General features: G+C 41.4%; 1 protein-coding gene across 1 annotated transcript in view; it reads right to left on the minus strand.

Moving 5' to 3' along the window:
* Positions 1-485: 485 nt before the first annotated feature.
* The window catches only part of LOC126356631 (high-affinity choline transporter 1), a 340,577-nt gene continuing 315,750 nt past the window's right edge, over positions 486-25,312 (minus strand). Inside the window, exons 12-13 of the mRNA XM_050007387.1 lie at positions 22,617-22,851; positions 486-7,190 (exon numbers count right to left, since the gene is read on the minus strand). Of these exons, the coding sequence (XP_049863344.1) occupies positions 7,095-7,190; positions 22,617-22,851 (331 nt within the window). The 3' untranslated portion in view covers positions 486-7,094. The remainder of the gene's footprint in view (positions 7,191-22,616; positions 22,852-25,312) is intronic.

Consider the following 25,312-nt stretch of genomic DNA (forward strand, 5'->3'; position numbering starts at 1 on the left):
ATGCATGGTACCTGTATGCTCCTCATTACATATAAGAATTCGGCTATGTATCCTTTAAAAAAGCTTACCCTTCACTCCTCGTAATTTCTGCGAAGGTACCATTTCGACATTCAGCTGGGCCAAAAACGAAACAGCTGGAATTTTACTTACTTTTTTCTCTCTAATAATAAAATATCATTTTATTACAGTCTTCTACCATCCTGCACGGAAGTGAGACAAGTACAAAGGAGGGAGACTGGCAACTGTTTAAGTGTTATTTATATATCTCCAAAGATTTTTCACAGTGTAGTGTCCTGAAGGCAACAGAAGCTTAGTATCGTGTCTGTAGCAATCCAAACCGATGTTTCCTCAGTTGAAATTGTCTTGCGTAGGCTCCAATACGAGACGTAGTTCTGAAAACAGAATAGCGTACTGTTCACCAGCCAGCTCTCTGGACTGCTTCAGTCTCATGACTTTGAGCATTTGTGGTCTGAAGCACGAATAAGTTATTGGAAGCATGGCGCAAAATAATCGGTTGTTACCTTAGAGAAACGACAGCAAGTCATTACAGCCTGAGGTAGTGCTACGTGTTTTCTCTTTCAAAAATAGAAACAAAGCTTTTTGTCAGCTGGAATTTTCAAAATCGTTTCATCTAAAGGTAATGAGCTGCTCGTGTCTCCAAGTAACAACTGAGCGATAAATAGAAAAAAAGTTAGTGTAGCCATGACTGTTATTTTATGTATTTTGTACTTTTTATATATAAACACATCCATTTTTATGAGAAAAATAAAAAGATAAATATTTTGTACATGCTGTGTTTTTTAACATTAATATAATACGACAGTATCCGAGAATACGTGGGCAGTTTTTTTAATTATTTTTGAGAAGACTATCACAAAAGTAAAAACAGGAAGAAGAGGAGAATCCTTATTTCACATTATCTGCTAATGTCATTATACCAACAACAGAATTCGGTGCTTGCACATGTTATGGCCATATCTGTACCTCCTACTTGCTACTGGACGCCTGGCAGCACGTATCCCGCAACGTGAAGTAGGATGCCACGACCTACGAACGCCACCTCAGTCCTATCGGCCGTTTGCGGATCACCTGCTGCCCTGTGCAATTGCTCGTGTGCGGCGGTTGTGCTAGCTACTGCACACCTATGTCGCTTGCTTTAGTCCCGGACTCAATTCTGCAGTTATGAGGCAGGCTTCTACCGCGACTGCTACTAGCAATATTGCTACTGATGTCTCCTCACACAGTTCCCTTATGCTGTATTTCTTGTTACAGAGCTACGAATATAATGTATCCATTAGGTTTCATTCTGGTGTACTACAAAGTCCTACGACAGTGGACACTGCAAAACCACTGTTTACAAACATCAAGCTCTTATATCTATCACGCTTCCGTTCCTTTGCATCATAACGGTTTCTCAAATTTTGCGGTTTAATTTGTTCTGCGTTCATCCTATCTTCCATTGTGTTCTAAAAATAACAAAATAATAAGACGTTTGTCTCTCTGCATTACTTTCGCTCTAGCAAATAACGGGAAATGACAAGGAGCGATCAGTCAGTTACAGGGACAAAATGATGTTATGACGTTCTCCTTGGACGTACTGTTGTTTTGATTACTAAGGTGCCTATGAGGGCAGTAACATCACACAGTGTGTAAGGTAAAACATGTGCTTAGGGGCAGCCATTTAATCATAAGGAGATTATCGCGTGGCTGTAACCTACACAGGCGTTCAATCTGCAGCTTTCAAAGTACATTAGATGCACAAAGTTGTCGCTATTGCTATCTCCAAGCTATTCCCGGGAAATTACGTTTCTTGTTACGACTGCCAGCACCTGTGTATCAGGCCAAATTCTTGTGCGTACCGTAAGACGTTGCTCTTCGGTAACAGACAAACACACTCGTGAACTCTAACAAAACCAACACTCTGTCTCAATAGTCATGTTCTCCTAAGCTCTAACAACTCATAAATCTTCAGCAACAAACCGCCTGCAGCAGAAATAACATGTAACAGTAAATATAAAACTCTTTACAGAAACTCCATCTGGCGCAGCCAGATTCATCTTTAGGCAAACTCTCTGCAACAAAACATCTGCCCTATGCTTTATCTCTTATAAACCTCTCAACCTGAACACTGATATATTCCTGAACATTATTTTACTTTATAACAGAACCACAGTCAAGTGAAAATCTACACACTTTAATTGCTCGGAGGGTAACAACATTGACAAAACACATCGAGAGATCGTAAAACGTCAAGGCTTTTTTAGATAACCTGTGATATTTGATAATATTGCTGTATGAATCGATTGTCGCTGTCGTGGGCTGCACCATCATTTTTGGACCCGGAAATGCTGCACCCGAATGTCCCGTAATGGATAGTCTCTTTCTAAAACTGCATTTCACAGAATAATGGTTCTAATAAGTGCCTGGGCCTTTAATCAAAGTTAATGAGCTGTATGTTATTCTGTGTCATTAATTTTCAATTCAGAACCTTTCGTAGTACTTGAAAAATGGCAATCTGATACAGTGAAATCTTTCAAGGCAGCCCACGAAGCACAGTTAATACGTGTACAAATATTTTTTCCCTTAAAGAGCACTTTAACTAACAAGACAACATTATTATATCAGGCAATAGATACAGTTGACACACCATATTAAATTTCTGTTTTTTTTTAACAACTACTCCACATACAATAATTCTAGAATACACAGAAGCTCGTAAAGACATCCATATTCACAACAGCAAATCAAATATAAACGTTCGTATTATTAATTATAGCCTTTAACAACACTCAGCCTAGTATTCAGAATAGACATCCAATGTTTACAACAAAAATAAAACATCCACATTAACAAGTCGAGTGCCGGCCGCAGCAGACACGCGTGGACTCCGGGGCGCTACAGTCAGGCATACCATTTCTCAGCCATACGCTGCACACTGCACAGCCGACCGCTCTGCTCTCGGGAATGTCGTGTCAAGAACTCCATAACTGCTGTTTATCGGTCAAGGAAATGACAGAAAAGTTTTGTATAGGTTGGGAATTGTGGCAAGAAACAACAGACAAAGTTAATTAGGAAATGCGTTTTGGAGTTTTTCAAGCCATTAAATAATTCTCGAGGAAACCGTTTACAAAACCTGGACGCTATAAAACCGTCCTTACTGCACCTTTCAGTTGGGCGACAGTTTTACAACATCAGTGAATAGTAAGGGCCCAGATTTTTTTGTACGTATTTATTAGTTTCTTCATTTCCAAGTTCTTCTTATTGTGTCTTAGCAATTACTCTTAACTTTCACTGCTTTAACATTTTCACTTTATGCGTACGAGAGTGACAAGGGCATGCAGCTGAATATCTCACCAGGTACAGAATACATTCTTATCACTACTTAAATTGCAATAGAGCTTTTCAGTTGAGAAACAGCACATTTCTGAAATATGATAATGAAAATAGTAAAAACTTTTTGTTTGACTGGTTTGATGCTGTCCTCAAACTCCACCTATATAATACTAATATTTTAATATTTAAGCAGCGACTATAACATCCTCCATAATCTCTGACATATTCCATTCTTTGCTTGTCCCCATTACTCTGCTTGCAGTATTATGGTGTCTATATATGGATATCGTAGAAAAATTTCCATTAACCTATAACTCCTGACAAGACTTCTTATGCGTTTCTTTAGTCTGCTATCTATTTAAGCACGTCTTCATTTCAAGTATTACCTGAGCGTTGAACAATCATGTTCAAAATAATAACTCTATGAATATTGTCAGACCCGTACGTGAAAGCATACTCAGCAACTAATAAACTTACAATATCGGAAAACATCACTATGAATTATTACAATTTGAATATTCGACATAAGACGTGCATATAGGTGTATTTCTGACAAAAAGCTGCTTGATCTTGATAACCGATCGATATTTAGCCATTCGTTACAGGTAAAAGGATTCTTAACATACTCCATGTGGCAGTAGGAATAGAAGAATTCATATTGCCAAAATGACGTGAAACACTCTCAGAAAGAAAAAGAAATTCATTTTTAGCTATAAGAACAAACAGGTTTTACAGCTGTTACCAGTTTCACGTTTATGACATCAGCAAAAACGGCAGGCGACAACTTTTCAAACAGTCTTCCAAAGGTGAACGTACGTGAGTTGTATGACTCCAGACGGATCCAAAGCCACAGTAGGGCTGCCTTTCTGCCAATAACCGTGAAAATTGGCAAGAGCTCTAATTTTTTGATGAGACGGTAATTAAAAATAAAATTTATTCTTAATGCGTGGCAGTCACTGAAGCACTTGCAATTTAAGTAGTCAGAGAGATTGTAGTTTAATACTCTGAGACCCGGCACTCTCTCATGACAATCTCTGTATTTTCCTGAAAGGTAGCCTCCTTTAATTCTGACAACCGCACTTTAACGAACTTTTCCTGTAGGTGTTAAATATGGTACTAACAAATTTCACGTCTGACTGTTAGCAAGACTGGAGCGAAAGACAATCACTGGACCACATGGAGGAGACATTATTTGATTCGCGATATCGCCGGGAGACCATAAAGCAGCAGTCGATGCCTAAGTAGTTATTCTTTCTTTCAGCGAAGCAATTGCGCTATGCGCCGCTTTCAGTAGTTGGAGCCCGAGAGCAGGTGAGTCTGTACGGGTGACACAAGCAAGTGCCACGACGTGGTAGCCGGCTGCACTAAGTGGAGACAGTCAACGTCACTGCGCTGCCCCGTAGTTATCTGTCTGCTGCAGCGCAAAGCACACAGAGTCTCTGCCACTATGTGCAGCTCACTACTACAATTATATATATACATATATAATTCCTTTGTAATATCACACACAAAATATACGTTGTACACGGCTACACCGCGTTGTTACTGTAACAACACTAATACTGATGCTCCAGTATGAGGGTGGGTCGTATTGGTCGTTGCAAAATCATACTGATGGCGCTTACACGACGAACTACGCATCACAGCGCTGTAAACGCTACGCGCTTCTTTTGTCTAATGGTGATGGTGTCTGCAGATAAACTACTCTCAGCACCAGTAGATTTCCTAGGAGTTGTGAATAGCCGCGGGGCACTATGCTTCTGGCGTTGTGGTGTCTCGAATAAATGTGGGACACAGGATACAACGAGTGGCTGTCAGATATCGGGAATAATTGGTTCGAGAGTAAATGTAACATGCTAGCAGCCAGGTAAAGCCTTTTGTCGGGTACTGTACACATTACACGTCATTTACGTGAGAGAGTCCTAACCTTTCTCCAGAAACACGTCCAATTAGTCCTTGTGCTGTAAACAAGAAAGGGTGAAGCAGACTTTACGCCGTTCATTACATTCTTAACGGAAAAGGGTGGGGTGAAGCAGAGGATTACTGGAAGAGGGCACAGAAGAGCATGCGGCGGCGTCCATCAAAGTTCGGAGGCAGAGAACGGGCTGCGGCGTGTCTGGAGGAGACAGCTTTTGTGCTTCAGACCTGCAGAAACTTACCCGCTTCCTCACAGTTCCCACTGAATATGCTGGCTCGATTTCTGTAAACATTTAACGTTCTGTATTGCTCTTGTTAAGTGTCTAAAAGAAGTGTGGCAGCACAGGGCACAATGTTTCCGGACACTTAGCCTGTTGGGTATAGTGAAAGTGGACACTTAACCCTGCAACTTAAATGTTGTAAGTCTGCCGACTACTGAAATTATTCTGCGCTTAGTTCCATGATATGAATAAATAGCTCATAGATTCATATCGTTTTCTCATGTTCTAATAAAATTCGGTTCGTCTTATTTTTCGTAAAACTAATGTATCCAACAAAACTGGTCAGTGACGCTACAGTTCTTCAAGGCTACGAAAGGAACACAGTTACTTTAAGTTCCCTTGGAGAAGCGCCAAGTGTCCTTTTACGTTATAGCTCTCTGATTAACGAAACACGCTTTCTCCTCTATCATTCATCCACCACAGCTCCCACATAAATATTGAAGAGAAGCTTTTCAACCTAGATAGCCCTATTTCTGGAATTGAATTAAATACTGCTGACAATGTATAACTTCGGCAAAATTTAGAAAACAAAGTATTTCAGAAACAATATATGATCGATCTGCAGTGCTTCTCAAAGCAGAACATTTTCAGTGCTAAGTGGCACTGTGTTTGCTGTTTAAACTACCACACATCTCTGGGTTTTAGTTCTAAATAGAACTATAGTACTGACAACGAAAAATATTCATACGGGCAAAGCTGAAAGGAAATGCCATTGATAATAGATTCCTTTATACGCAAGAGGAAGATCACAGTCTCATGAATCAAGAGCAAGGACATGAAAGGTTGTGCCTTTGGACGAGTAGATTAGATTTAATAATAGGTTGTTAGGTTCAGGGAGTTCAGTAAAAGGGCCTAGCGCAGTTCAGGAATACCCAAAAAGTTACCTGGAATGAGAAATCATTTGGAAGATACATCGTGTTCATACACTACTTGTAAACAATAGAAAAAAGTACGGTAGTTATCTACTGGTACTTGTAAATGTAATTCCCACTTAATACCTACGATGATGTGAGATTACTGTCGCAAGACAAAACTGACGAACTGGGGACATGGGCTGCTATTGAAGAGAAAAGTGGAACATTTAAAAGCGGTGCTTGTTGCTGAGTCTATGTGCCTATCAAGCGAATAATATTGTAATGCGATGTTTGTTTCGTTCGGAAAAAAGCTGTGCTACCAAAAAGGCAGACAGCTACCACGGAAACTTCCAAGGCTACTGTGACTCTTCACTTTATGTCAGATGGTATTCTTATATGGAGTGGATCCAGGCATGAGTCACTGTCTTGTTTTATCAGTAAGTAGAGACAGTTCAGCGATCGGGTACGTTTCTGCAGCAAATGTTATAGTTTCTAGTTGATTATAGAACGCTGTTCGGCTCGGTGTAGCGATATGAGGTCTTCGGAAGGATGACGCTAGCGTTGACGTGAGGAGACCCGCATAGCGGGGAGCGACAGGAAGAGCAGTGTTGTGCTTCCAGCTGAGCCGCCAGCGCGCCGCGCAGCGTCGGTCGCCTCCGCCGCCTCCAGAGCTCCGCCCCCAGAGCGCCAGCCGCGGAGTTCCGCCCCCTTACAACGTGGTCTGGCGCTGTTTGGTTGTGTCGGGCGCCCCAGCGCCCACGCCGCCTCCACCCCCGCTGCCGACGGCTGCCCGCAGTCGCTCCACCTGCCAACATACCAATTCCGTCAGGCGCCCTCGGCCTGCTAAGCTCCAGTGAAAAGAAAGGAAACGTGGTTTACAATGAAGTAGAATTAATCGTCAGGTACAAATATCAGAAAGCTAGCTCATTTGTTGCTTTCATGCAGTGGTATAGCCCGCTGGCCATTACAGTTGTAACACAGGAAAAGACACCAAATAACGAAAATTTACATATTGCGTGTATTGAGTACAGTAGGAGCAATAGGTGATTTAACCAGTAGGTGGTTTAGGGGAGCGCTTCATGCGAAATGTAGTAGACAGACCTGCGACGTTGGGCTGCGACAGTTGCGCTATCCTGGATACGGACCAAACAGAATTAAAGTTTGATGCCAAATACATCATTGCATACTTCTTCAGCTCTTGTTCAAGAGGTCATCAGCCTTTGTGGAAGGGGAGTGGTAGCATACCACTCTCTCGGCAACAAAAAATATAGACGCTTAGAAACAAGTCTTGTAATGTTAGTATTAGTGATGTGCTGCTTAACACTGTCACATCGATTAAATATCTAGGCGAAACTTTGAAAAGCTATATGAAAAGAAACGAGCACATGAGGTCTGTAGTGAGGGAAGGCAAATTGGTGTCTTCGAGGCTCTGAGCACTATGGGACTTAACCTCTTAGGTCATCAGTACCCTAGAACTTAGAACTACTTAAACCTAACTAACCTAACGACATCACACACATCCATGCCCGAGGCAGGATTCGAACCTGCGACCGTAGCGGTCTCGCGGTTCCGGACTGAAGCGCCTAGAACCACTCGGCCACACTGGCCGGCGATGTCTTCGAAAAATTAGGAGAATTTTAGGAAAATGAAGCTCATCTTTAAAGTATAGCACGTGTACAACACTAGCGCCATCCATTCCTGAGTGCTGCTCTAGTGTTTGGAATACCCGGCAGCTAGGATTACAGAGAGACATAGAAAGTGCTGCCACATTTGTAACCCGTTGGATCATCAACAGGAGACTATTACGGAGACGGTTCGTGAACTCAAGTGGTAATCCATTAATTGAAGGCGTCGTTCATTTCGAGAAACACTATTGAGGAACATAGTTTACACGTGTTGTTCAGGCGACCTAATGTTGCAGTTTATAATGTGTAAGGCAAAATCCTATGTGAAACAGTTTATTTCGTGACCAGTTTCGAAAGTAACTAGGTGTCATCCTCAGATTCTCAGATCTACAGTATACGGATAGAATATCATTAATGTAGTGATCTGCATGATCACACAGTAATTATACACAAGGTACAAAATTATCTGAATAATAAAAATTACATATCTTCCAGAAATACTATTACACATCAGTCTCGTCGACATACTGGGGAAGCCCTCCAATTATAATGAGAAAGGTCCACACTGGTTTGTCAGGTATGTAAAACTTGCTAAATGAAATATTCATAGCAGCAATAAGGAAGCCGGCCGGTGTGACACAGCGGTTGTAGGCACTACATTTTGGAGCCGCGCCACCACTACGGTCGCAGGTTCGAATTCTGCCTCGGGCATGGATGTGTGTATTGTCCTTAGGTTAGTTAGGTTTAACTAGTTCTAAGTTATAAGGGACTGATGACCTCAGCAGTTAAGTCACATAGTGCTCAGAGCCATTTAAACCAGTTTGAACCAATAAGGAATATAGGAGCAAAAACAGGTGCATCAGTAAAGATTATGCGCCGACTTCAACTGAGGATGACTCCATTAGATCCTATATTAAGAGCCTATGGCGACCAACCTTGAAACCACTTAGCATGGGCTGTAAAACGCATCGATTCAGTCTTTCTAAGATGTCGCCGACGTATCATATTTACTTATGTAACTTCTATTGCTCCTTTTTTCCTTATTGATGCTATGGATACTTTATTTTGCAAATTTTAGATTCTTAGTAAACTAGTGTGCAGCTATATTACTATAATTGGAGCGCGGCCTCATTATTTCGTTGAGAGTGATGTGTAATTATATTTCTAGGACGTATGGAAGAGCAGTTGAACGGAATGGACAGTGTCTTGAAAGGACGGTATAAGATGAACATCAACAAAAGCAAAGCGAGAATTACGGAATGTAGTTAAATTAAATCGGGTGATGCTGATGGAATTAGATTAGGAAATGAGACACTTAAAGTAGTAAAGGAGTTTTGCTGTTTGGGGAGCAAAATAACTGATGATGGTCGAAGTAGAGAGGATATAAAATGTAGACTGGCAATGGCAAGGAAAGCATTTCTGAAGAAGAGAAATTTGTTAACATCGAGTATAGATTTAAGTGTCAGGAAGTCGCTTCTGAAAGTATTTGTATGGAGTGTAGCCATGTATGGAAGTGAAGCATGGATGATAAATAGTTTGGACAAGAACAGAATAGAAGCTTTTGAAATGTGGTGCTACAGAAGAATGCTGAAGATTAGATGGGTAGATCACGTAACTAATGAGGAGGTATTGAATAGAATTGGGGAGAAGAAGAGTTTGTGGCACAACTTGACAAAAAGAAGGGACCAGCTGCTAGGACATGTTTTGAGGCATCAAGGGATCACAAATTTAGCATTGGAGGGCAGTGTGGAGGGTAAAAATCGTAGAGGGAGACCGAGAGATGAGTACACTAAACAGATTCAGAAGGATGTAGGTTGCAGTAGGTACTGGGAGATGAAGAAGCTTGCACAGGATAGAGTAGCATGGAGAGCTGCATCAAACCAGTCTCAGGACTGAAGACCACAACAACAACATGTACTTTTTATTATTCAGATAATATGGCCCTTACGTATAACTGTCCTTCGGTCACGCAGATCACTACATTAACGAATTTCTATCCATACCTTCTAGATTTGAAAATCTGAGGATGACAGCAAGTTACTATCGAAACTGTTCATGAAATACACTGTTTCACATCAATCAATCTTGGCGTCTAATATTGCAAATTGCCACGCTGCGTGTGCGGATGACTACAAAACTTGTCTGCCTCTGCCAACGAACATTTCGAGCAAGACATGATAAGAGAAATTAGAGACCATGTGGACTCGTAAAGACAAGTCTTTTTTCCTTCCTCCATTTGAGAGTGAAAAATGTGATGTACCTTTCGCATTTCTTGCTTTTATATTCCCGTTTTCTTTAGAGGCAAAAAGAAAAGGTGAAGCGGTAGCCCAGCGTGGAGCCTGTGCCTACCGTCATGTATTTCTGATTTTCAAATGTTAAAAAACGTAAGATGTTTTTCCTGTTCCTCGGTAAGAGGAAGGCCTCGCTCTCTACTAACGAACGAAGGTAGACGCACGTAATTTTAGAGCTTAATCAGTCGTAGCCATTTTGGGTCTAGAGAATAAGTAAAAATGTCTGTATTTTTATGTGTTGTAAAAGAAATAATACATTTGTATTTCATTAGAGAAGAACTGAGTTATTATTCCAAGTAGTACTGTAATATAGAAGAATTCAAGAAACCCACCTGTGTACTTCGGAGCTAATACGAAGATCCGGATATAAAAGGAATTATGGACACGGTCAAGATTTTGTTGATGGGTACGACGATCGGACACAGTATTATTAATTGGTAAGCATAAATCTACAGCAAGAGAAAGACTACTTCGTGGATGCAGAACTAATATGAACTGATATGATCCTATTTACAGGAATAGCCCAGCTTATTGTGCTTGTCCGAGCGCCGAAATATTGATGTCATTATTTCCATATATCTAAACATTTATTATATATGGTGGAGCGTACATCTTACCACTAGTAGTAGTGGTGAGAGGTACGCTCCGCCATGCGTCGTATCATATCTTGCGGAAAATGTTTGTCGACGTGGATGTAGATGGATCCCTAACTATCTACTTTCAGTGGTTAAGAGATTGGTAGAAGTTGGTAGGCTGAACAACAGTCGAATGCTCCTTGCATCGACATGGGTCAGGACAGAACGGGCAACATGTGCCTTCGTCTTTCTGAAAGATGAACTTACGGGCCTCGAAGCTAGGCTGCTCCCAAAAACGTTAACCAACAGATGTGCTTTGTACGCAATGCCACACGATACTATTACGCAAGCTGCTGGACTCGAATGAAGATGATGAATGCAACCCGGCAACGTTCGTCTTCCTCGGAGCATCCACACATGGATATTTCCATCAGACTACTGTAGCAGAACCGGGACTTGTTTGAAATGACGATAAAGTACCATTCTTATATCCAGTGTTGTTGGGCGCGCGCTACTGTAGGGGCGCCTTCCGCTGCTGCAACACTCATGGCCTTGCATTAGTTCAAAGCGATGTCGCACGGCGTGTGCGGTACCTTAGACCACACCGGGAGTTCAACTTCCCAACAAGAAAAACGCAAACGATTCCTCTCAGGCACACATTTCCAGTACATTCAAAAAATAACCGTGAAATAGTGGCAGAAAATGAAGCAATATCGGATAACTATACAGGGCAGTCATTTCACACAACTACAATTAAAAAATACACATGAAGTAACCTCGGTCATTCAAGATGAAGGATTTTCACGCAGGACGAAATGGGAGCTTATTTAAGACATAGAACTCTTATCCACGGGTAGAGCACAAATAAACGCCTCACTGTACAGTTTTTTCCCTGACGTTCCTGTAAATCGCAAGAGGCTAATGTAAAGGCAGTCCCATTGAAAAGCATGTAGCTATTTTTAGGTTCCTGTTTGTCTGCAGGAGACAGTAAGTCTCGTTAAGAGGGGGAGCATGCTTGGAGAGTTGGACAGTTGTCACAGAAGTTGGGCTGTGGCCTGTTTCGTGCTCGCTCAAGGCAAAAAATGCCGTGCCAAGAGAACAACTGAGCATGACGCTTTTGCCATTTTTTGTATGCTCATCAAAGGATGGGAAACAGTGACGGTGTCCGACCAGTGTGGCAACGTTGGCTGCTTGCGCTCAAAAATTTTGGTCTACCCAATTGTATGAGTCGCCTCCACCGTTGTGCTTCGTACGAAGAGGCTGACCAATCGATGAGACATTACCCCAACCTCGTATTTGTTAATATGCGTTTTGCATGCAAAGGGTGGGAAGTTTCAGCTGTGTTTCCCTAGTTTTTTCGGTTTTTTTCGTAAAATAAGCGATTTTCCGATTCAAATGGCTCTGAGCACTATGGGACTTAATTTCTGATGTCATCAGTCCCCTAGAACTTAGAACTACTTAAACATAACTAACCTAAGGACATCGCACACATCCATGCCCGAGGCAGGATTCGAACTTGTGACGGTAGCGGTCACACGGTTCCAGACTGTAGCGCCTAGAAACGCTTGGCCACCCCGGTCGGCAGTGATATTCTCTTTCGTCACATTCGCAACTAGTTGAGTGGTCCTCTCCATGGCAAGCTATTTTTACAGTGAAGGGCTGGAAGTTCTGAATTAAGATTCTGGGCTATTCGTCTCCCGGCGGCCGTCGTACCGATCGGTGCACACTAACTAATGTTTGGAGAAATGTAAGTGTCGCACTTCCGATAGCTCGCTCCAAGTAACTTATGTCGCTTGACCGGATATAATTTGTGGCATCCGTTTTCTCCTTAACTTTGAATTCACGGACTGGCCAGATGAGGAGATCTTGTTTTGTTTCCTCCACATAGCCTTCCAAATAATCTTATTATTCCCCCGCAGTGATAGCGTTATTATAAAATTTAATTTGAGCTTTATACCTGTTAATCGCAGTCTTGACTTAGATATCAAGATCGCTTACTGTTTAAATTTCCGTGATTAGCTAAGCCACAAATAATAAATATAATGTATTTCTAAGCTGTTGCTCTACTGTGGCGGTGTTTTTGTTGTGTACAGGTGCCAGATTCAACGACCATTAACCTAGAAATTCAGAGAAGAAAACGAGTGTTTTCTTCGGTCGCCTTATATGTTTACAGTTTTGTTTATTGACCAGAGAAAGTGATTTCGATTTCCCCTTGATCTGAAACTAGGTTTTCTGTTGCTCCGTAATGCTACGACTAACGAACTTTAAGACAGAGGTCACAATTTTCATTCGTTTCTTACGAACAGAAATATCACTGCAATGGGTTCTGTATTGTTATTGACCCTGTTAACCTTGCTACGTTTGTTAGTAACACGTAAATCCTGAGACAGGTCTCTTTAATAAAAGTACCCTGAAAATCTAAAAGTTTTCTAGGTGTTATTCCTCATCCTGCATTGAATAAAACACGAGTCGAAATCATAAGAGCAACACAGACAACAGAAAGGCGGTGTTTAGCCAAAGTAGAAGTACACTGGATTATGAGCAGAAATGTCTTTGAAATGAGTGACCGAAGCCGATCATACTGGCGAGATGTGAATAATAAATGCACGAATTAATATTATGCTGCATTTCTCAAGCAGATAAATAAGCTGACGATGTAACTAAAGACTATTGTTAACGTATGTTTGGATAGCGCTCGTTCCACGTGTTGTCAACCAGGTTGCATACAAAGTCCAGTTTACTCCAGCTTAATTTTCGGCAAATTAAACCCACTAATCACCCACAGACAACGTAACACCGCAAGTGGAACTCTCATCCTATGAAGCCAACGTATCGTTATACTACACCAGGATAAACTCTGCATAACACGAACTAAAACACTTTGAAATTTACCATTAATAATATTCATGTAAGTCAAAAATTACACTGACTGGTCTCCGAAAATTAATCTTTTCTTAAAAGATAACTATTCCACGCAAGCAGCCACAACAATAAAATAATAAGAAAGAAGGAAGTTTGAAAAACTAACGTTTTTTATGAACGAAGGAGATGTTATTACAGCTAAACCACATCTTAAAGTGGGATGGTATATGAGCAAAAAATTGTGCGCATTCTTTTCTCGCATGGAAAAAACACAGTCCGGTATAGCCAGATATTATCTTTTCTGCTATTTACGGTTTTTCTGTCGTACAGATAATACTTGTCCCGATATTCAGTTGGTAGTTTTCTCGTACTGTCGTATCGACTGACCTTTCTATACGAAAACAATTGCAATTAGTTTCTGGCTGACTGCATCGGTGAAAGCGAAGGAAGATTTTGGCATAGGATTTGGTTGTAAGTCCACGAAAGTACATGTAAACCACTAGATCCTTGTGGAGTTGGCGACTTCTTTGGAGACCAGCCAGAATTTTCGACGCCATTGTTCCTCGGGACTACTGAGAATGTTGCTCAGTTTTTCAAGGTTTTTGCGCTTCATATAAACGGAATATTAGATTGTTTTTTTTCTGATGGCTTAGAAAAGTATTTGACAAGTTCCGTACTGCTGAAATTAGAAGTTGTTATTCAAGTGAATCGTAAAGTACGGAACAGTTCCTTAGGAAAAGTCGCTAGTAACCATCATAGATTTGTCTGTAAGAAAGACTTTAATAAACCAGCTGCGAAACGACGTAAACTATTGATAATACGTATGAAAATGTGGCTAATTAGTGATGAAGTCAAGAACAGTAAATATGCACCTCCACCTAGGAAAATTGTTCGGAAAGAACAGCACAAGAAAATCTATGCGTTGCATTTGTAGAAAGAGAAGTAGAAACTTGACCATAACCATTTGTAATTGTAAAAATTTTTGTGGTATGCTGAGACTGTTGGGAAAATACCTTTAAGTCCTTAATTTGAAGTACCTGAATAAACCTGTCAAGAAGATGAGCGTCCGACAGAGCTTCAGCTGTGAAAACCAGTTCTAATGTAATGTCAGGCTACTGTTTCCCGCAGCAGCTACGATCGAGAGGTGATTATTCATCGCCGCATAGAAGGGAATGAAGAATGCGTTAGATGAGCTCATGGACCGCTGTAGACTTATTTCTGTTAATACAGAAGCGATAAACTTGTAAACACGCAAATTTTTAAACTTGTTCACCACTCTGAGCACATCTACGGTAACTGACTAAGTGGTTTCGTCACGTGGAGACAGCTTACTGAATTTCCCTATACATCCTAAGCGTAGTGAAATGTCCTAGTTACCATCGTCAATCTCTGGATCAGTTGACACGAGAAAGATGGAAAAAGAGAATATATGTGCCCTTGTTCAAATATCTGACAACATTGATTTAATTAAACTACATGAAATATAAATGAGAAGGGAAGCAACTGAAATTTGAAGTAGGTTCTTCCTCATGTTTTTCCACAACTCAACGATATCTCTGGGTTATTAATCACTATACTGTGAGTATCTCGTACAATAGGCAGTGTTGGTGTTGCTCTTGACTCCTATCTGAATCTTGTAAAAATGTAACTCGTGCTCGGAAGACTTTTCTGCTGATCTGTGGCAGCACTACACACTGCGAACTGTGACATAGTGTTCTTCAATCAAGCTATTTGCCCCCTTTCAGTGCAATGCACTTTGCAACACGCTGTTGATGTGTTTAATATTTTCCATGGTTCAAATGGCTCTGAGCACTATGGGACTCAACTGCTGTGGTTATTAGTCCCCTAGAACTTAGAACTACTTAGGACATCACACACATCCATGCCCGAGGCAGGATTCGAACCTGCGACCGTAGCAGTCGCACGGTTCCGGACTGCGCGCCTAGAACCGCGAGACCACCGCGGCTGGCTATTTTCCATGTACGGAGTGTCTCATCTAACTGGAATCTGCAAGCACTATGCTAATTTTGATGCAATAAGATAAGAATTCGCCCAAAATTGATTGATTACAAAAGCCCTATCTTCTTGTGCTACCAAAAATCACTTAAATGGTTTTTTTTTTAAATACAAAGATCTCTAGCATTTATAATGGTACTTCGTTCTTTGTGCGAGAATAACTGATCCGTATGAGAGAGATTTAGTGACCTAACTATTTCATATATCTGAAAATAATTACGGAGTAAAAATACATTGAATATGGAAATTGTTTTACTGTTGTTACACCAGTTGAATGGCGCGTCCTTTTTCAGTTTTTACGGTAATTCGAGTCGAAAAGGCGAGTCATACGTGATGTTTACGCCATTCTCGGCCGAAACTATAAACTGGAATACACTTCCAGGTGACGTATTGTTCCAACAGCTCCAACAACAGTATAAAAATCTCCATATTCAGAGTGTTTTTACTCCATAATTTCATGTCACATATACAAAAGAAGTATATCACTTAACTCGTCTCATATAGATCTATTACTCTGGCGCAAATGTACAATAATCCTTTTTTTAGTGGCCACGGTAATTTTTTATAGTATGATATTCAATTTATTATCTGTAGCACAAGCAGATACGACTTTTGGGATCGAACAATCTCTGACTGGACCACTTTCCTGTCACAGAAAAATTAATACAGTTCTTACAGACGCTAACGTTGGAAGAAATACTCTATGCATACGCAAATAAGCATGTAAATATATCTAATTCGTAATTTTTTTCGTTGTTTCGTGTACATGTAAAGTAGATGATTTTCGTGTAGTTCTGGCCCGTAATAAAACATATTCCAAGTGCGAAATGCTTGATCAGGCATGCACTACTTCCCTAACAGCATTGATTAAACGCAGTTACTTACGATTTTTTACATTGTTTATGCAAACTGTAGCTGAAAATTGAGTTTTCACTGGTATCTGACTTTCCTCGTGAGAGACTTTTCTAGTAATATTTTACTCTCATTATATTTAATAACAATGTATTTGGCTTAAATAAATGTTCTTTGAGAAAGCAAATGACTGCTATAAAGACAAATATGTCCATTATAATTCTGAAGAAATATTACAGTAACAATCATTTTCTCCTGTGCCGATCATTCCTGAAATAATGCTCTGTTTTCTGAGGGTAAAAAGTTTTCTTTCTCAAGCTAAATATTTTACTGTTTCGTTGTTTCGACTTCTACTGAAATTTTCTTATGTAGCACCTTCTTATTCCTTGTTCCTACTTTGGAGGAAGCAAAATGATCCTTTGTTATTCCGATTTACATATCTGCTTCAGCATCATCCTTGACAATCTGTTTCACACATTTTAATCATAAGTTTGGTACTACACTTTTTCCGTCTACTGTTCGTTTCGAAGTTAAAGATTTCCTTACATACATTCCACAAGACTCTCTCTTCATCTAGTGCCGATTTCCCTTAGGCTTTCTCCCCTTATCTGTTCATTGTACCTCTTCATTTCGTACTTTATCTGACTGTATTCTTCGGTAGCAGAACATTTCGAATAAGTGGACTTCCTAACGTGTGAAATCGTATTTCAGATTGCATAAACAGTCATAATTCTATTAAACATGTAAATGTGTTGGTATTTCAGCTATACTGGAGACTCTTAAATGATTTTCTTTAATTAATATTGTGTTCTACAATACTAATTTGCAAATATACATCTATTGGTAACACGTTTATACTCACATTACTAAATTATTTACTTTAGTATGTCTTGTACTGGTGAAGTTTCAGCTGGCTACATACTTTTCTCTTATTCTGTAAAGACAAGAGATTTTCAAGAACTGTTGTTTACCTGTTCAGTTTAACTACTTAAGGCCATAACGTATTTCTCATTGCAAGTGTCAAAAATTACTTCCGCATTTAGAAAGTCTTTTTGCGGACCTATATTTACTGCGACTTCCTTGCTTCTGATATCGCGTACTTTCAACTGTATGCTTTTACGCCGTCAGTTATCGTACGGTGTGTACATGCCGAGTCTCAAGACTCTTCGCCCTGTGACCTTTCTCGTAAACAGCTCTGTTCATCGTTTCTATACATTAAATGCTAGTTTAACTTATAGCTTTCTGACACATTCCCACAGTATTATGCTTCAGATCTAATCTCTATTTTTTTAGCTATTTCTTTATTTTCACACTGCAAGAGAGAAGTTTACCGGAATAATGGGTCAGATTCCTGTTTGCCCTTACATAGTTATAGGAGACCATTGCATAATCTTCCCTAGGAAAGACTTTCCGTCGGTATGCAGGATTTGTAACACTCTCTGATCAAGTCTGTGACTTTAGATCGCAAATATTAGATTTTCTGCGCTTCAATCAATTTAGTTAAAGGTAGCGAAACTGAAGTGGACGAATTGTGCTCACAAGTCGATATACTCATCTTTTCAGCACTTGCCGTCAGTTGCTTATTCTCTTTACGGTGACGGAGATTAAAATTGTATAAACAATTCGTTGTTTGGGACAACAGGGAGGAAGCCAGTAATGAAACACATATTAGAAGAAAATATTCTTTACTTCCAGTAGTCAACGTATCGATAATAGGAAGAACAATATCACGTCATATTCTTCAGGTGGATCAGGAATTCTCATTTGGCAGGAAGTGAAGAGTGTGTTCAGGTCTCTCAGTTAGGCCACTGTGGGATGCTACAATAGGAAAATACTCTACTACAAAACATTTTACTCAGGTTAAGGCACTTATATCAAATCTAGTAAAATATTATTACCTTAGGCATTTCTAAACATTTAGATTTTATCCCATCATTTCGTAATTCGCGGTTGACAAACATCCTGATTGCTTTGTCTACCACTTCGTGTGTCGAAGTGCGTTACATCGCGATAAGGGTATGATCCTAAACCGTATATGCATTCGCATGTATTTGCAATCCTTTTTATGCTTCTTTGACCTTCATAAAGCATTTTCTCCGTTGCTTCACGTTTTGGAGTTTATCATTATCTCTTGAGATTTATAAGGGCGTTTTTGTATAGTACAAAAATAGTAGGAAAATTTCAAACTTTCATGTCATTTCATGTCCTTCCCCTATCATAAATTATTTAGTTATCACATCATCAGCAAACACATTCCATTTTGTAATGAATAACAAACTTTCATCCCCTTTAGATGCTAATCTAAATTTTCAACTTTCTCATATATTTCTTGTGTAACCTCTAACGATAAATATTTTGTATTGAGGAATGAGGCCTATTTCTTTACTCTTAGTAAGAATTCTGAAATTATATCCTCATATATAATTATAACGCAATATTTTATTAGATATTTTTGCGTGTAACGTGGGTTTTAAAAATCAAAAATTATGAAACTAATTTTTTGAGAGTCTCTAAAATCTTGATAAATGTAAAAACCATAGTGAACCTCTAATTCGACGGTTTATTTGAATACGTAGTTATAAAATTGCCGTAAGACATAGTCAAAAATGAATATCATTCCCGGCAGTGACTGTTTAAGATGTATTAAGTATTTCATTATTATACACAATGCATTCAACGTATGCAGCGTATTTTTCTGTAATAAAAGTTTTTTTACGTACAACATATTTCTCAGCGTTTTTTCAGTCAGGAATATAAGGGTTTCGTCGTCCGTGAGAGGCCTATTTCTTATAGTTTCCAGTTCCAGAAAATGAAACTGATGATAATTGCGACTTTTCTTCGTCTTCTCCAGTTCTGACTTTTATGAATGTATCCCGTGACCACTAACTGCTTTTTAATTTCCTGATTATAACAAATGGCCATTTTTCGTACAATATGGGTAATAGCATAATCATATAATTACAGTAGGCAGCGTCACAGATAACCTACGTTTACTAGTCTTGTTCTCATTCGGAGATCTCTATGACATTTTACAGCTGTATGAAGTCTTTCTTTTTATTTAGTTTCTATTGCAATTTTTCTCCTTTTTATCTCCGACCAGGCACAATAGCCCCTTTCCATGGTCTGTAAGGTGTATCCGTTGAGTGTAGGTGAATGTAGTGGGCGTGTTTATAATGTGTGTTCATGTTTGAGCAGTATGATTATGAGAGAAAGCTAACGATGAAACCCGGTGATGGCACATTGCCTACACCTCTCATATGGCGTCAAGGTGTCGCTGAGCTTCGGAATTGTCCATCACTCCAGCACATTATGATTCCTCATGAAACGCCTTATATTTTCTGACTGTCGGTCATGAAGCATGATTATACCCACAAAATTGAATTAAAATCCATCTGGGTGTACTGCTGTACCACAGGGTGAGATACATGGAGTGTACACGAAACGTTCCTGATTCCCAAATGGAATTCAAACAAAACTATGAGATACAGATAGCAACTCAAAAATTTTTGTTTCGATTCATGTCTAATCGATTCCTTCTCTTTTATTTCTGGAGTTAATTAATTACCAGAAATGACTACGCCTCAACAGAGAGCCCAATCCGTAGTGTGGTGTGCGAAAATTAAATCTTCCATTGCTGTGGAAAGAATTTTCCAACGTGTATTTGAAATGGAGCCAGCAGAAGTTAAGATGCACAGGGTTGATGAATTCTTAGCCAATAGGAGTGTAGACGGACAGTCTGGTTATGGCAGGAAACGCACAACTGAAGAAATGGTAGAAAGGTTCAGAGAGAGCCTCCGAAGACAGATCGCTGAGCATCACGAGAGCTAAACATCACCCACTCAACAGTACAGTTCACAAACTGCGGAATAAATGACTTTGCTTGAACGCATACGAAGTTTGAATTAGGCAAGCACTGAAGCGAAACGGCTTGGATCTTCGCGACGGGCTTGATACTGCGATTTTTGACCGGATCAGATCAAACCTGAACTACCTAGGAAATGTCTACATGAAATGATTTTGAGTAGTTTTACTTTATACCTACGTCTCATACGATCTTTTAATTTCATTTCGAAATGGTCCTGTACGTAAGATGCTAAAATACTAAAATAACTTTATGTCAAGCTTCAGGGGCCATCTTCAGGGTGTAGTCTCTATGCACTGACTCAACTGCAGAAACTCGGCCGATATTTTGGTTATTTTAGTACTTTTAGTATCTCATGTGATAATGCGGCAGCACAGATAGAAGGATTTTAATGAGATTGATACTGGCCGCGAAACGGTGCGTATATTTACGAAAAAAAGTAATTGCACCAAGAAGGAGTTGTGCGACATAAGTGAAAATTGGTAGACCTGTTTCGACGTCCAAAATATGACGTCTATTGAGATTTCCCTCCAGCCGCAAAACAGCGACGCTAATAGCGTCTAACAGGATGCAAATCACGTTTGGTCTAAATACGTTCTGTAGCAGTCGTGAGAATTAGTTACCTTTGAGATTGGACGCAGTGAGTTGATCTTAGTCAAGAATTCCTTTAATACAACGGAGATTCTATTATCAGCAGCTCTCTGAGGTGGAACTGGGTAGTGTAATAAGGCCACGAGATACTGAATGTTCCTTCTGCGATTTTGCAGAAAGACTTGGCAGGACTGTAGCCATAGTACATGAGTGGATACGGGCAGAAAGAGAGCAAGAATACCAGACTCCTACCGGCAACGAGGCACTACCGAGAGGGTAGACCGTCGTGTTCTCCATATAGCTGTGGTGCATCGTACTGTATCTCCTGCAGCAATTCGGTCAGCAGTTGGTATCACAGAGGAACACCTACCTGTCACACATCAGTTGCCTCAAGGACAGCTCCGATCGAGACACCCTGTAGCGTGCATGCTATTGACCCCCAAACCATCGGTGTTTGCCATTTCATTGGTGTTAAGCGAGGGCTCATTGGAGAGAAGAATAGAGGTCTGTTGTGTTTCCTGATGAAAGTCTGTTCTGCCTCGGCGCCAGTGATGGCTGTGTTACTAGTAGGACACCAGGTGAGCACCTGCAACCAATGTGTCTGCGGCCTAGACACACTGTACTTACACCTGGATTTATAATCTGGGGTGAGATTTCGTATGGCAGCAGGACCACTCTCGTGGCTATCCCACACATCCAGGCAGCAAATTTTAATGTCAGTTTGGTGATTCGACCTGTTGTCTGCCACTCATAAACAGCAATGCAGAGTGTTTTCCAACAGGATGACGCTCGCCCACGTACTGCTGTTTTAACCAAACATTCTCTATAGAGTGTCTACCTTTTGCCTTGGTCTGCTCGATCACGAGATCTGTCTCCAATCGAGCATGTATGGGACTTCATCGGACGACAACCCTAGTGTTATTCACAAGCAGCGATAACCGTTTCCAGTATTGACCGACGAAGTGGAAGAGGCATGGAACTGCAACCCCCTAACTAACAATTTTTCCCGGCAGTGTATTTGTAACTATAAACTGTTTGTACAGGAAGCCAGTTTTCAAACCTTTATCTGGAGGGTCACGATAGGCAAAGAGTCTGGAGGAACTTAATCGTTGTGAAGCAGATTTATGATGTCTTTATTAATACTTATGTGCGTCATTGCTCCCTACTTATCAGAAATGCTGGACACACTGACGTTGTTCGAGTGTGCGTAAGACCTTCCGGTGAATAGCGACACTCTGGAAACCTGTGTAAGAGCCTGCCGATCCTACGATCACGTAGTAGCGAAACAAACGCGAGGAGTAGGGTGGGCTAGAAGAGCGCCGACAGGTATCTGAGTAGCGAGGAGACGCAGTCGACGACTGCGCGCAGCACCTGCTGCAGGGCCGACGAGCATACGCTGAGGTACCGGGACAGGGTGGGCCCGGATGTGGCTGTGGTGGTGGGTGCGGGGGCGTGCTCGAGAACAGGTGCGGGGGTGGGGGCGGGGGCGGGCTCTGGGACGGGCAGGTCGTAGTGCAGGAAGAGCAGCTCGAGCGAGAAGGAGGGTGGGCGGCGCACCTCGGCGGGCGAGACGTCGTCGTCGGGCTCGAGCGCCGGGTTGACGCGGCCGTTCATCTCGTCCTTGCCGACGAGCGTGGCGGCGCCGTAGACGCGGCCCAGCTGGCCCGCCGCCATCACCGCCAGCTGCTCGCCCTCGGCCGGCTCGCCCACGCGCTCCACGTCCTCCGGGATGTTCACCACGCAGCGGAACACGTCGTATCCGGGCGCCAGGTGGCCCGACTCGAAGATCCACCTGCCGAATACAAACACACACTCTCTCACTTAACGAATAACCGACAACCACATTTCGGGGCCTTTTAGTTCAAAAATGGTTCAAATGGCTCTGAGCACTATGGGACTTAACATCTGAGGTCATCAGTCCCCTAGAACTTAGAACTACTTAAACCTAACTAACCTACGGACATCACACACATCCATGCCGGGGCGGTGTTCTAACCTGCGACCGTAGCGGTCACGCGGTTCCACACTGAAGCGCAAAATCACAACTGGAGTGGCGCCCAGTGCCGGTTTCGGCTCGCCCAGTACGGATGGAAAAAACCGACCGATTGAAACCGATACCGGCATTTTAGTTCTGAATAACCGGTACTTTTAGTATATGTTTGGTCTCGGTTATAACAGGTGTTTTTATGTTTTACTAATAACCTAGTTAAAAAGCCAAAATGCCAATTAGCAAAAGCATCAGTGCTACAATTTTTCGTTTCCAAACAAATATTTTTTAAAGAGCAAGTAATTTTTATTCGTAAAATTTGCATTGCTCCAAAATGTTGCTTTATCGTAGAAAATGGGAAAACAAAATTGTTAAGATTTCTTGTTGACAAACTGCCTACTGGCTTCTGTCTCGGGTTCTTCGGCCGACGTTTATCCAATGATTTTACTGACGTTTCGCCAGTACGAGTGGCTGGCATTGTCAAAGCTTCAGACTCCATTACCGGCGGTGAACTGGAATCGAGCTCGCGGCCGCAGACTATATGTACCTGGCGCGCCGGCGTCCCGTGGCCTCTGCGCGGTCATTTCCGGTGTGGTTCTCCTGTTGCTACTAGCGACGGTCGTTCGCTGCAGTACGGGAATCTAAGATCCGTTTACCTTAAGGCTCTCCTCTTTCTTGTCGAAACTGTTCGCGTGTTTTTGTATTTCTACAGCTTCTCTGCACAAGCGCTCCTCTACAGCCAGAAATTCCGTGTCGGCGAATTTTATTACGTGGTCGGTCTCATTCAGTGCGTGCTCTGCCACGGCCGATTTCTCCACCTGCCCCAACCTGCAATGTCGCTTAAGTTCTTTCTTCCTGGTGTTGACCGATCATCTTGTCATTCTGACATAAGCTTTCCCGCATGTGCATGGTGTACGGTATACTCCCGACATGGCAAGTAGGTCACTTTTCCCTGTCTAAGACACTCTTTGATCTTCTTTGTCTGTTTAAAATTCGTCTTTACGCCATGTTTGCGCAATATACGGCCGATCCTGACCGACAACGTAATAAAATTCTCCGACACGGAAGTTCTGGCTGTAGAGAAGCACTAACACACGCGCTTGTTCAGAGAAGCTGTAGAAATACAAAAACACGCGAACAGTTTGAACAAGAAAGAGGAAAGCCTTAAGGTAAACGGATCCTGGCTTCCCGTACTGCAGCGAACGACCGTCGCAGGTAGCAAGAGGAGAACCGCACCGGAAATGACCGAGGAGAAGCCCTCGGACGTTGGCGCGCCAGGAACATATAGTCTGCGGCCGCGAGCTCGGCTCCAGTTCACCACCGGCAATGGAGTCTGAAGCTTTGACAATACCAGGCACTCGTTCTAGCGAAACGTCAGAAAAATCATTGGCTAAACGTAGGCCGAAGAACCCGAGACAGAAGCCAGTAGGCAGTTTGTCAAAACGGGAAAAGCAATCAATACTCTTTTAATAACAAAGCTGCCAGAAACGAGCAACAAACACATGGCGTAAGAATTGGTATAGCTGTGCGAGAAAATAATGTACCTTGTGGGAATACTGGCGATTTAAGAAGGAAAAAATAGGCTGTAGTGAATTGTAGTCGGGGAGGCCATTGAACTAGGGTGGCCATTGCAGTTGTGTTAGCTGTACCGCTACGGTAGTATAATTTCTAGCACATCTTGCTAATAAACAGGAGACCTGGCTTCATGTCCCGGCAGTGGCACAAATTCATTTCTTCAGCTTCTATCGTTATGGAAAACACTTTACCGGTTACCATCTGGCGTGGCCGCTTAGATAGTACGTCGGTACATGCAGTGCTCAAGACCTGCCCCTGTGGTCTATGTTGTAGTTTCCACTGCCGTCATTGTCCATCAGTTGCATTAAAGAACGGTCTGGAATCATTTTATGAAGTGAGGTACCAGTGAAGTATGATACTGTATTTGCTTTAAAAGATTATAAACGAGAGGAGCCACAACAAACATGCGACATAATAAGAGGAGAAAGCTTAAAACTTGCCATTTCATTCATAGTTTACAATAACAATAGAAAGCAGCACATCTGCTACCTATATCTGCATAATAATTTTATCAGTAAGCTTCGAACCTGCCCTTATCTTATCTAGAGAGAAAAATAAATCACATCTCAAGAAGACTACATCAAAATGCATTCCACTGTATATCACCAGCTATCCTCGCAATATTTTTCGACACGATGACTTAACCGTGATCCTCTGCCAGACTGTGAAATGAGGCAGAACCTTTAATGAA

The sequence above is a fragment of the Schistocerca gregaria genome, chromosome 1, assembly GCF_023897955.1.
Source record: "Schistocerca gregaria isolate iqSchGreg1 chromosome 1, iqSchGreg1.2, whole genome shotgun sequence".
Taxonomy (NCBI): domain Eukaryota; kingdom Metazoa; phylum Arthropoda; class Insecta; order Orthoptera; family Acrididae; genus Schistocerca; species Schistocerca gregaria.